This window comes from Ambystoma mexicanum, chromosome 7q (assembly GCF_040938575.1).
Source record: "Ambystoma mexicanum isolate Mex_15411 chromosome 7q, UKY_AmexF1_1, whole genome shotgun sequence".
Lineage (NCBI taxonomy): Eukaryota > Metazoa > Chordata > Amphibia > Caudata > Ambystomatidae > Ambystoma > Ambystoma mexicanum.
Window position 1 is genome coordinate 45,407,868 of NC_090941.1, and position 12,656 is coordinate 45,420,523.

The 12,656-nt window shown below is 44.8% G+C and overlaps 1 protein-coding gene across 7 annotated transcripts in view; it reads left to right on the plus strand.

Moving 5' to 3' along the window:
- The window catches only part of GPM6B (glycoprotein M6B), a 394,200-nt gene that overhangs the window by 363,751 nt on the left and 17,793 nt on the right, over positions 1–12,656 (plus strand). For all 7 annotated transcript variants that reach the window (XM_069639488.1, XM_069639484.1, XM_069639487.1 and 4 more), the window contains 3 exons: positions 1,733–1,889; positions 4,423–4,594; positions 8,628–8,701. In XM_069639488.1, coding sequence (XP_069495589.1) covers positions 1,733–1,889; positions 4,423–4,594; positions 8,628–8,701 — 403 coding nt within the window. The remainder of the gene's footprint in view (positions 1–1,732; positions 1,890–4,422; positions 4,595–8,627; positions 8,702–12,656) is intronic.

Consider the following 12,656-nt stretch of genomic DNA (forward strand, 5'->3'; position numbering starts at 1 on the left):
TAAGCAGACCTGGGGGAGCCAGAGAATTTATGTGAAGGGCCGAGCCTGAGGGTCTGGCCGGCTCTTGGGGCCCAACACAAGCAAAGCCTGGGAAATGGCTGTGCAAAACGAGGGGCTGGGTGGCTGTGTCACGGTACAAAAAGGGGGGGCTGTGGGGAAGGAAAGGGATTGGGGCAATGGAAGAGGCTAAACAGGTTTGGGGGCAACAAAGTAGGGTGACCAGACGTCTGGGTTTTCCCGGGACAGTCCGGGGAAATCACCCTCTGTCCCGGGTCCCGGGCGTTTTTTTATTTTTGAAACCCCGTCCGGGGTTTGCATGTTTGGGGGGCTACGCTAATTAAAACCGTAAATATTTTTCACAACACTTTCAGAATTTTGAAGTTGGAGGTTTGGCTCGAACCCCCAACCTCTCAGGTACAAGTCAGCACACTTACTGACTGTGCCACAGAGACTGGCTTTGAAATTATTGTACAGCAAGCCATGCAATATCAATTAGAGCTAACGCTCATTTTGAATTAACATGCCACGATTCACAGACATAACTGCACAAATGAGATTATATACAGTTTATAGAAAGGAGAAGTGCTGAAAATATGGTTGGGGGGGGTGGTTATGGGGGCGTGTTGGAGGAGTAGCGGTAATTGGTGGGCTGCATGGGGTAGTCCCTCTTTTATGTTGTTGGCCGTCCCGGTTTTTTGTTTTGAAAATCTAGTCACCCTACAACAAAGAGACTGGTGCAAAAAGGGGCAAAAAAAAAAAGCGGATCAACAGTACTGGGGAGCGACACAATTGGCAAAATGGGCTGGGGCAGCAAGTGACAAGAACAGGGGCAGAAGGGAGCAAGAACAGGTCCTAGGGTAAAAAAAAAAGGGCTAACCGGGACTGGTGGGCAACAATTGGCTAAAGGGTTTGGGTCTACAAAAAGGGCATGAACAGGGGCACTCTGCCCCAGATTTACTGCTTGTGTTATATGGAATGGAGCAAACCAGTTTTGCACCAAACAATATCATGTAAGGCTTTTTGCAATTGAGTGAAACAGTTTTGCTAATTTTTTTCCTGACATTTTTAGAGAAGAAAGCAAAGCGAGCCTGCTTCACATTTCGCAATAGCTCAATTGCAGAACATTTTGAACCAAGGCAAAAAAAAAACCGAGGTGTACCCACACCTGTCTCTGCAACAAGGAACACAAACAGATATTGCTCAATTTTTCCATTGTAGAAGAAATCATTTTTTTTTGTATCACGCAGCAAACCTAGTACACAAATCTGACTACCTTATTTTTGCCACAAGGAGTTGATCTTTACTTAACATGGATTGGAGCAAAGCCAGATTTCTCCATTTCTTGTTGCGCAGGACGCAAAACGGATGCCTAGTGAATGTGCTCATTTTATAGAACCAGTGCAAAAGCTCGATCTGGCCTGTCCTTTCGTGCCTGTCTACATGGATTGAAAGATGAATTGCCTTCATCCCTTTCTAACTAACTTAATTCCAATATTTTACAGCATCCTCTGGCAAGTTATATAACATTAACCGTGGTTTCATTTTTGACCAGATCCGGTTGGAGCGCAGTCCATCATCTAGCAAGCCAACCGAGAAATGGCCTTGCCTGAGATTTGCAATGGTTCCCTTAGCGATTTCATTGCTGGCTTTGTACAGTCTTGTTACGGGATGTCTCTTGTGAGCGGCATTAACATGGCCTTTGTCCTTCTTTTGTGTTTTTCCTCTTTATTAGAATACAACTGATGCAGTATGTGATCTATGGAATTGCCTCCTTTTTCTTCTTGTATGGAATCATTCTTCTGGCAGAAGGCTTTTACACAACTAGCGCTGTGAAAGAGCTGCACAGTGAGTTCAAAACAACCGCCTGCGGACGATGCATCAGTGGAATGGTGAGTACAGTGGGAGAAATGTGCCAAAAAAACTGTAACTCCAGTGGGGCACAGGGGAGGCAGGAGCCGGCAACTTGCAACCCATTTTTGAAGGCTGGCAGCCAGTTGGTTGACAGTTAATTGTGTTGCAACAGGTGTCAGTTTAATTTGAGAAGTGTGCTTTAACTTCACAAAGAACAGTTCCGGAACGGGGAAAATTGTTGAAAAAAGTAGTGGAGCTGTTAACAGTAAAAAATAAAAGTAGTGGCACTCTACTCCCACTCACTTCGTCCACTGGGTGAGTAGCAGTTCTTGCGTGGGTGGCGGCTGCTACTGTGGTCCGAGCCCCAATAGCGCTTCTGCAGTCCTTTCACCACAGAATTCATTTATCAATGCAGGACCCAGCAACCTACCTACCTCTGTGATTGCATCTCAGTGCAGAGGGAAAGAAGAATGCTTGGTTGAAAGGTTCCTTCCACCTAAATTTCAGGCCTAAACCTGCCACCTAAGGGTAGTCCCAGTAGTCCAACCGGTTTACTGTTTTTCGGGTTGTACACGTGCACTAGGGCCTTTTGGGTAGGAATTGGACGACATGCAAGCTACTGGTGCAACAGTCTGTAACTAGAATTGCAGAGGTGTAGTCCAATGGCTTTTTAAAACCACAAGAAAATTTAATTGGATTGTAAAATACGCTGATATGCACCAGATAGCACCTATATTCTGTCTCAGAAGTGGATATGTGGCATGGGGGGGGGTTACTTGCATTAAAACCCATTAGCATAGGGGTGCGAACGCTGGCTTAGTCTTGGTCGATCAGTATCTTCAAATTGATTGCTGGCATTTGGTCACAATTTCCAAGTTCGGACTAGCTGAGATTCGGCGAGTTTCTGCTCTGGGTTTCTCTGCACTTCTGATCCTGACTGCCTCTCACTCCTCTTCTTTAATTGTTTCTCTTTTTCTTCTGCACTCTCCTAGTCCCCCACGGGCACCTTTTGTCCAGGATCGTCTCTTGGGTGTGCCTCCCATTAGTTCTCTCTTGTAGACTGCTTCAGGTCCCTGTCTGCTGCGGTCCTTTTTCCCTTGTGGCTGTATTTATTAATAATTGAAAGGGGACTTCTGTCCAAAGCCAATTGTGGAGGAGTTTCCCAGCAGCCACCTTTGCCGTTCTTACTCATTAGTTTTATGGCATTGAGTTTCTTGCTCTTGCATGTATCCAGTTTGTTGGGAAAACATCACCAGTGTCACAACTTGGCAGCCAGCCTAAAGGCTGGGTGCCAATTGCTTTAACGCCCACAGATTATGGCACTTAATTAACTGCAGCCCTTCTTAACATCCAACAATTCCCTCAGGACCTTTGGCTTGGGTTGCAGTCAGGTAAGCCTCTATAATGCCCTCAACTGTGGGTTTTAAAATTTAATTTGATTCCCTTACCCCCCCAAGTGGGAACAGGGTTTTTAATTTTAAAACACAAAATCTATTTCTTAAAATTATTTTGTGACTTGTTTTGCACCAGTTCATTGACGTGGATTAGCCGCCATGTTAAAACAAACCACAGATAAGCACGCCCTTCGAGCATTTTTTATGTTTTTACTTTGGTCGACCAAGTGATATCGTGTGAGGATGTGGCTGCCATCGTTCACCAAAGAGGGGTTCTTGGCCCACGTAAAGTGCTTTGTCACTAGATGGGACGGTTGGAATTTTTTTCTTTAGAGGAAGCCTGGTGTTTTAGAAATGCTGACATCACATAAAATGGAAACTGTCTGAAAAATGGAGGCATCAAATGCAGAGGGGTTTTAGACATGACTAGCTGTTCCCGGTGTAACATATGCCATTCTAGCAAATCTTGAAGGTCAATACCGGTCGGTAATTCATCAGTCACATCTGTCCCCCTTTTAAAATATTGGAATAACCACTGATCCAGGAAGGGGGCGTAGTTCCCTGTGACTTATTAATGGTCATTGAAAATGCTAAACATATCAGATGGAATGAGAGGTATGCCCGGTAGAAAAACAGTATCTAGGTTCTATTGATCACGCAGGCCTCTATGATGTGTCTTTGGAGACCTGTAATTGTCAACTTTATTCCATTGCAGAGTCCTTGTGATGACATAAGATTTCATAGTAGCATAATTACAGCACCTACTTTGTCTTAGCTTGTGAGGAGGCATTCGTCCTACAGACATTCGCTCTTTAGAGACTGCAGTGTTGAGGCAGTAATTAACTTTTCATTGACATTTGGACCACCAGGCCCAATGTAAAAATAAGTGGGGGTGGAAAGAAGTGACTTCCGAATGTTTGCAATAGTGTAAGGTGAAGGTGACCGCATAGAACCGTGCTCATTTTGTTTATTGAAATGTTAGCTGTTGTTCAAGTGGGTGCACTTTGCCATTTGGATAGCAGAGGGCAACCTAACACTGATAAATTGCATCAGCTGAGTACAGAAACATACCTAAGTGTTATATATTTATATATAATAGAGAGAGAGAGATTTTACAAACTAAAATGAGGATCTACAACTGTAAATGAGGTTGTGACTTCTTGCTTTCTGTCCTCAGTTTGTGTTCCTGACTTATGTTCTGGGTGTAGCCTGGCTTGGAGTCTTCGGCTTCTCCGCTGTGCCGGTCTTCATGTTTTACAACATATGGTCATCCTGTGAAGTCATCAAATCGTTGCAGACCAATGTAACCACTTCAGCAGACCAGATCTGTGTTGATATCCGACAATATGGTATGTATTATCCCTTAAGCAGCTTTCGTGTGCTCCTTAATCGGGTGTTAGAACCTACATTTACTGCAGCTTTGTTACTTTATAATTGAAAATATAATAGCACACCACACCCCCTACATTCGTCATTATTATAGTGTATCCTGGGACCAATTCTTACCCTTTGTGATTTGGAGAACATTCCAGGGTCTTTTCATGCCAGTTTATTCAAAACATTGGGAAACAGAGTTCCCTGTTTATAAAGTAAGTCCCTTGCTTTGGTGTTGACCGTTTTACAAAAACATGATAAAAGGTTACACATTGAATTCTTTTATATGTCTGTGCACTTGTAATTTTGATGAATAGATGCACTGCCTTTGGAATATCTTAGAAGTTAAGTAGTAATGCAAAAAATACAAACCAATAGCATCACTTTAATGTATTCAGAGATGGGGTGTTGTGTGTTCCCTTGGTACCAAATGAAGTTAGCAGCCCGTGAACTAAGTATGTTGTCCACCGCTGGCGCGCTGCACCCGTGTACAGCAAAATCGGTCATTAAGCAGGAATGTGATGTCATAGAGCTCAACATTATCTTCCCACTGCCGCTGTCTGCATTGACATACTCTGCACTACCACATCCCCAACGTCCTTCTTACCCAAGTCTCCAGGACACGAGGAAAGCAGAGGGCAGGTGGACACCTGCAATAAGACAGTGTTATCCACCTCCATAATCCTCTCCAATAAAAGGATAGCAAGAAGGAGCACCGGATAAGCTGCCTCCTGCGTTGTAGCAGCGCAAGGAGACGCAGGTGCTGCCATAACTTCTCCGGCTGTGGCCCCCACTGCTGTAACCAGGGAAGAGCAGCGGCTAGACCTGCCTCACATCATGAAATCCGCCTTGCTAGCTTGAACTGCTTCTCGGTGTGGTCCAGTGTTATGATAATTGTTTCAGTATTTGTACCCATATGTCTCAATATTAATATGCACGACATGTTTTAGTAAATACTGTATTTTTTTTATCACATGTGACAAAACTCCTAATGAAACCCCTGGAGAGAATAAAGCCAAACAACATTTTTCCTGGTTGTGAGGGAAGGATTGGATGTATGTGGGGTGCTTGAGACATGTAAGGTAGAATGGCAAGGATTTCATCTTTATTTGTTGGAGGCGGACCATGAGGAAGTGGTCTGAGTATTGGTGAGATAGACTCAGTAGGATAGCCTCAACATCAACAAAGTCACTGTGAGCGCCATATGGGAATGAACTGCATAAATCACTGGAAATATGGGAGCTAGCTAGGCCTGAGTAACCTTGGGACACCTAGGGCCAACATGTGTATAGTTCCCCACTTGCGCTGGCTGGCTCTGAAGCAGCACACCTGTCCCATCTGAGATTGCCTGGTCACTGGTGCTATGTCTGCTAGAGTTGATGCAGCATCTTGGTGTACTTGCCAGCCAGCCAGTGATGCAGCCTGGAGGCGGAAAGCAGATCAGTGTATGGTCCTTGAGATGTTGTGCTAAATTCTGCAGCATCATATGTGCTTCCATAATCCAGCGGCTTTGTGATATGTCCAGCTACACTGGATGTGCTGCCCTAATGGTATTACCCCAGGTGAGTGAAAGGTGTGGTGTGGTTTCATGCACAGCCTGTGCTGTGCTGCTGTAGCAGGTGTGCTTTGGTGAAGTCCATTTACAGGTTAATGGTGGGTTTTGGTTAGTTAAGGTGTGTTGAAAAGCCAGCACTTTTTAATTTTTGGGAATATAAAATCATCTTGGATTGTACACATTCTCCCTGGATGTGAACACCAGAGATTGCCTGTGGAAGTGGAGAGGGCTGGTCCACCATGCCTCTTTATGAAGCATAGTGTGATTTTGAGCCGTGCCATTAGTGAATTGACAAGGTTTTGTGGGTTAGCATCTGATCTTCTCGTGGATCAATTTTGCTCCAAGGCCATGAAGAGTATGGCGTGCAATCCATAGTGCCTGATGGCCAGTCCCAATTTCACAGAAACGTTTTTCACTTCTGTGTCCACCATGAAACCGTGTGCATAGTGGAATTACAGAAATTTGCTAAATGGTTTCCTCTATTTCGCTTGCAGCAACCCCCTCTGGGATGAGTGAAACCCCTCACCTGTACCGCACAGCAGGATCAATTCACTCTTCCTCTCTAGAGGTGTAACAAATCTGCACGCACTCTTGGCGTAACTTGTATCCAGGTTATCAGATCACGAAAATAAATTTGATTGCAGATGGCTAAAGATGCCCTGTATTGGGTGCCCTGTGCTATACTGTTTGCTCCATATTTAAAATGCGCTACCTGACGATTAAACCTCTGAATTACAGCTTCATCCCCTCACCTTGTGCTTCTGCATTCCATTGCAAAGTATTAATTGGCTTTATTGTCTCGGGAGGATAGCTCAGCAGCAATGTGCTCGCCTTGGAAGCAAGACGACGTGGAGCAACACAGGTTCGATCCGCGGGTCCACACTTAGAAACCTCTGGGTATTAAGCACGTTATAAATAACCTATCGTATCATATCATTGCAATTTACATTTAGAGGCGCAGTACTGCTGAGATAGTCTTGAAAATAAATGGAAACAATGCTAAGGGCCATTTAACAGATTGATGCTCTATTTATTCTTTTAAAGTTGCATTGCACTTCTTAGCGCTCTAGGGGACGCTTAAAGCGCCCAGCAACACCTTAACTATATCTCCTGTCTTTGTTAAAGACCCCAACATCACAAAGTGATGTTGGGCCACCTCCTTTGGTCCTGCATGCAAGACCCCTCATTTTAATGCACTCAACAAGCAGATTACTAGAATTCCAATGAGGGGATTTCTAATTATTGGTTAGTGTGAAGAAAAAGAGGAGAACTCTGTTTATTTCTTACTCTTTGGGAGGGGTTAGGGGGGGTGGTGACAATAAACTATATAAAATGGGATATTAAGAAATAGAAAAGAGCTGGTAACAAAGATGAACTAACGCCCATCTATTATACATACAATTCTTTCTTGTTACCAGTTTCTGCCCCAGGGATTGGGTTCCTGGACCATTTTCACTGTCTAGTGTGGTCTAAGCAGCTCCTAGAGCTATTGTACAACAATGGAAAGTGGACGCAGGGCTCAGGTCGAGGGGACACGCGGGTGGACTCAGTCCCCCAGCTAAAATGAGAAACATTGAATGTCCTCTTTGAATGTTTGAATTTGATCGCCTTGAAACACTTGATTAGGCGCGTTATAAATGTCATGTCATATATCAATTAAAGCCGACCTCGGGGATGGAACTGCAGTAGTCAAGTGTGCCTGCACTATATAACCTGATGAAAAATAACAAACAACTAAAGGTGAAATGTCCCATTTGGGTACTGCAAGTTCCAGGGAAAACATTTGTATTGGTTCATGGAGTTTATAACTTGCACCCTTTTTTAACATTTTCAACAACACTATTAGAAGAAAATATCCTCTCTTGGTTTTGTGTGTGTGTTGATTTTATGAAAGGCAAATGGCATTCGTCCTGTGTGATTTGGGTGGTTATGCAAAGCGAATTTAATGAAATGTGCATATTTCACCTTGATATGCTAATTTCTGGCGATGTCCCATCGCATTGCGTTTGTGGATGAGTCCCCCACTTTAATTGTTAGGACTGGACCCCTGAGTGGAAGTGGGGGGGGAGAGGTCAGAGACATGTAATTACAGTTTTCTGCTATCTAGTACTGATGCTTTGGATCATGGCTTTAATCTATTAGGAATCAAAGGGCTGATTGAAGTCTATGTTCTGCATATTAAGTCACATGGTAGAGTTGGATATGCGACCAGTCATTTGGTTGGCAGCGCTGGGTTTCACAAGGATCTGACGCACGCTTTCCAGGAGGTGTGTTGTTTTGCTGGGCCTCCTGTCGGCGTACGAAGCGGGAGCATCGATGCATGTGTGGGTGCAGGACGAGGGAACACAGATGGCCGGTGGGAGGAGAAGCAGAACAGCTAAAGATGAATTAAAAGCATTGCTGTAAATGATCACAAACTCATCTCCGTGTTCTCTCCCCCCTCTCAACTCTAGGTATCATCCCGTGGAACGCGGTGCCGGGCAGAGCGTGTGGTGCAACTTTAGAGAACATCTGCAACACAAATGAGGTATCTGCTGTGAAACACTTTTTTCTGTCGTGCGCACCCATGGACTATAACCAATGAACCTTGCATTCATTTAAATCATGAATGTAGCCACGTTAATGAAGAAGACAGAAACCCAATTAAATGTCACTCCAAACCCACATGTATCTTTTCTATTCCAGTAAATCAAAGGCAAAGCCACGATTGTCTAACAAGTGGTGCCTGAATCTAATGTAGTTGGGCCCACCACAGGGCATTAATCTGTAAATGCACACACAGCGCTGTTGAATCAGCATTTACAGATTTTGGGTGGGTCTTGCTACCCTGTCTGCGCCTCGGCAGTAAATACCTGCTGCCTTATTCTTTGGTGCGGCTTCTGTATCCTAAATTAGCTCATCCACGGTATGAGTCATATTGTGCCGGGACTGCAGCCACCTGCAAGCATCAACTTAACCCCTAGCCTGGCCTGGGTGGAAGAACTTGGACAAGAAACCCGACCACATTTCATCATAATATTTAGTTAGAGGAGTTAAAACTCTGATGTTTCATTGTCAAGGACTGACACAGGAGAAGTGATATGGGCACCATGCCATTAATGTTTCCCCACTCCAAGGTGATCGAGGGATCACCTATCATTAGTAATGGAGTGCCAAATCTGATTCTGAAACACGATGGTGGAGTACATTTTTTTTAATGTTAATTTTATTTTGTTTGCGTATTGTAGCCCACTACATGACCATTAAGCAGTGCTTGAGGGAGAAAAGAGAAATGTCAGTTCTGGGACACTTTGTAGCAGTGGCCGTTTCGCAGCATTTTCTTTTATGGTCAAGTCCCACATTTCCACCTGCTACCTTTAAAAATTAATAATCCACGTTCCCTAATCCATAAAAAAAAGTGTTGCAACAGCCGTGATGTGGTTGGCAGGTAGCAGATACTGACTGAGGGAAGAAAAGAACAGAAAAGGGGATCTAGGTCCACACACCCTGCACTCCCTACCCTACCAGAGACTCAGCGATTTGCACCCCACTGTCTCCACCCCCGGTTGCTTGTAGATCCATTGCAGCCAATAGCCCACCCTCGCCTGCCCTTCAGCTCCCCACTCCCTTTTTCTCTGCTCCCATCACTGTGTTCTTCCCCCTATGATTGTAAAGCACTCCCTTGCTTTCCGAAGCTGGGTCCGTGCTCAATAAATACCCTAACATAAAAAAACGTGGACAGGGAGGGTCAGGGACAGTCACAACGTTGATGAGTGGGGGGGACATCCGTAGCTGAGCCAAACAGCCACATTCTGGATTTTGATGGAGGGAGGAGACCACCACTAGAAGAAAGCTTTGGCTTCTACTCCTGCTTGTCACCTACTTGTTGGCGTCATGTTCCTGTGGCTTTTACTTTGGCTTAGTTATCGAATTAAGGATACAAGGTGGCAGCTGCCTCAGCTATTGGAATATGTGCTACAAGGTTTTGCCTCTGTTATTGCCATCAACTCTTGGTCTCTTGTCGGACAAATCCGTATGTAACTGGAGTGCTAGCTGGCTTTGAATAAATAGTTGGAACCACCACAATATCTATGCAATTACGATTTCCCGTACCATGCTCTCAGTAAGGGTACCACAGGAACATGTACACCCCCCCCCCTCCTCTTCTTCCTCTGTGGCCCATTATCCTTGTGCGACAGGGCCATTGAATATATAAAGTTCCACCTTTCTATCATTGAAAGGGACATGGATGGCTTAGATTTCTTTACCATAACCTGCAGCGTATGCTTCACAAAGGGATTACAACCAAAGGTCCTGGCCCATGTACGCTATAGCCCCATGCAATGAGCTCTAGGCCTTCGATGCTTTTGGGAATACAATATTACCTTTGTCAATTTTGATTTTCATAGCACACATACAACCTCATTAATCTTTTGATGGAAAACGACGTATCGCCAGCAGTTGCAATCTTCACCCAAGAAGACTGCTACTGGTGCAGCAGGATAATATTCAAGCCATTTTATAGCTATCAAAGTAGTCGTGCTATAGTAGGTGGCAATGAGGAGTCATTCCTTGAAGAAATGTAGAGAAATGGGGTGATTGTAGTGTGCGAGATGAGTATGTTAGTCAAGCATGAGTTAAAAATGTAGGGAGATGAAGTAATATTACAAGACTTTAGGTACAGTGCCAGTCTATCGGGAGATGGTGATGAGTAGTCGAGGGTTGGTGTAAGTTTCCTCACAGCCAGATGTTGTCGCCGGGCAGGGGTTACAACAAGAGTTCTTGGATGTCTCTGAAGAACTTGAGCATGGTACTCGTTACCCATATAGGTGGATGCATTGTGCTCTGTGAGGCTGTTTGGGTGTCTGGGTTCTGACAGGGCAGTGCTCAACACATTAATCCCACAAATGTCTTTCATTATCTTGGGTGGCTCCCATTTTTTCTTTCCCCAAAATATCCATTGGATCAATCAAGTAACAAGTCTGTTTTTATCTCTTGAGGCTTAGTGTGTGGTACAAATATCTGTTTTTATAGGTATGCAGGTTGGGCTCTGTGAGGGTGTTGAAGTTGGCAGGTACTGACTGCGCGTTGTGCAATGCTCCAATCATTTTTGACTTCCTAAACTTTCTTTAGAAAGAAGGAGAGGGATTTGCAGGATGAGTGATGGGTGAGGTTATGCAATGCAGCAGAAACTAAGGACTGAATAAGTAGAATTTGGGATTCCGTCCTCTCCAGCATATGAGATGCCGGCACGGAAATTGTGTCGGAGACTGTCATTCTGTTAGAGAAAACCATATCTGGGTTAACATAGGCACTCCTGTACTTCCTTAGAATTGAAAAGGGAAAGGTTAATAGGGCTCCAGCTCATTTCTATGCTTTTACTCTCAAGAAATTGTGTCTGGCTAGGGCAAAAAGGCAAATGCCTTATCTATCGTACTCCCTCCTGGGTCTCCTATGCTGCTCCTAACTTGGCGGTCGTACAAGAAAAATGATATCAGGAAGTGGTGCCTTCCAACCAACAGGTCTCGCTCGATCTTTCTCACATAACCTCAAACTCCTGCCCCCTGGTGCTCCTTCCTTTCCCTTCCTTCTACTGCCATCCATTCTCTTCCCCCCTCCATATGCACTCTATGTTCTGCCCCTCCGATGTTACTCTTACTCCTCTTCTCCTTACTTCTACTCTCCGTTCTACCTTCCACTATTTTCCTCTCCCACTACTCTACTACTTTCATCTCTCTACTGCTCCCCCTTCCACACTACACACCTCCCCCACAATTGCCCACCTCACAATCACCTTTCCCACTCAGCCTTACTTACTCCCCTACACTATTGCATACTCTCCCTTACTTACCTTACATTAATCCCTTAATCACCATACATGCACTCACACCCCAGTATCACTTTCTCTCACCAACCAATACCACGCCTTGCAAACGCCCTCTGTAATTCACTTCCACACTCTGCTCCACTGTGCATCTTTTCCCTCGTCTCTAGGACTGCCTTCTCTTTCTTTGACCTCACTCGAGCAGCTCACACTCCCCCATTCTTTCTGTCCCCTTCTATCTTCCTCCTCCCCCCTCTATTGGCTCTCAGCTGTTTCAATGGACCAATATCTGCCTTGCTTACCCCCAGGGGCTCGGTTACAGAGATGGGAAAGCATAAAGCTCCAACTCAGCACTGCCTCCTTTTCGAACATGGGTCTGCCGGTGACCCGCAATCTCAGCCAGCTACATTCAAGGTCTGTTTCAAAATGTGTATTCTTGGTTGGACGAGAGTCTCGATTGCCGGTTGGCTGTGAGAGGTGTCCAGTTGTTTGCTGTTCACTGCCTCTCTCGCTGGTGGTCTGTGTGCTCCGTTCTCTGCCATAAGGGATTCTGGTCTTGGAGGTCCTGAAAAACAAGAGTGAAAACACTGGCCAGCAAATAGTACCGCAGGTATGGGATGATGCAAAGTGGTACTTTGCATTTTAAGCCAGGCACATGAAGAGGGAACAGATCGTTGCG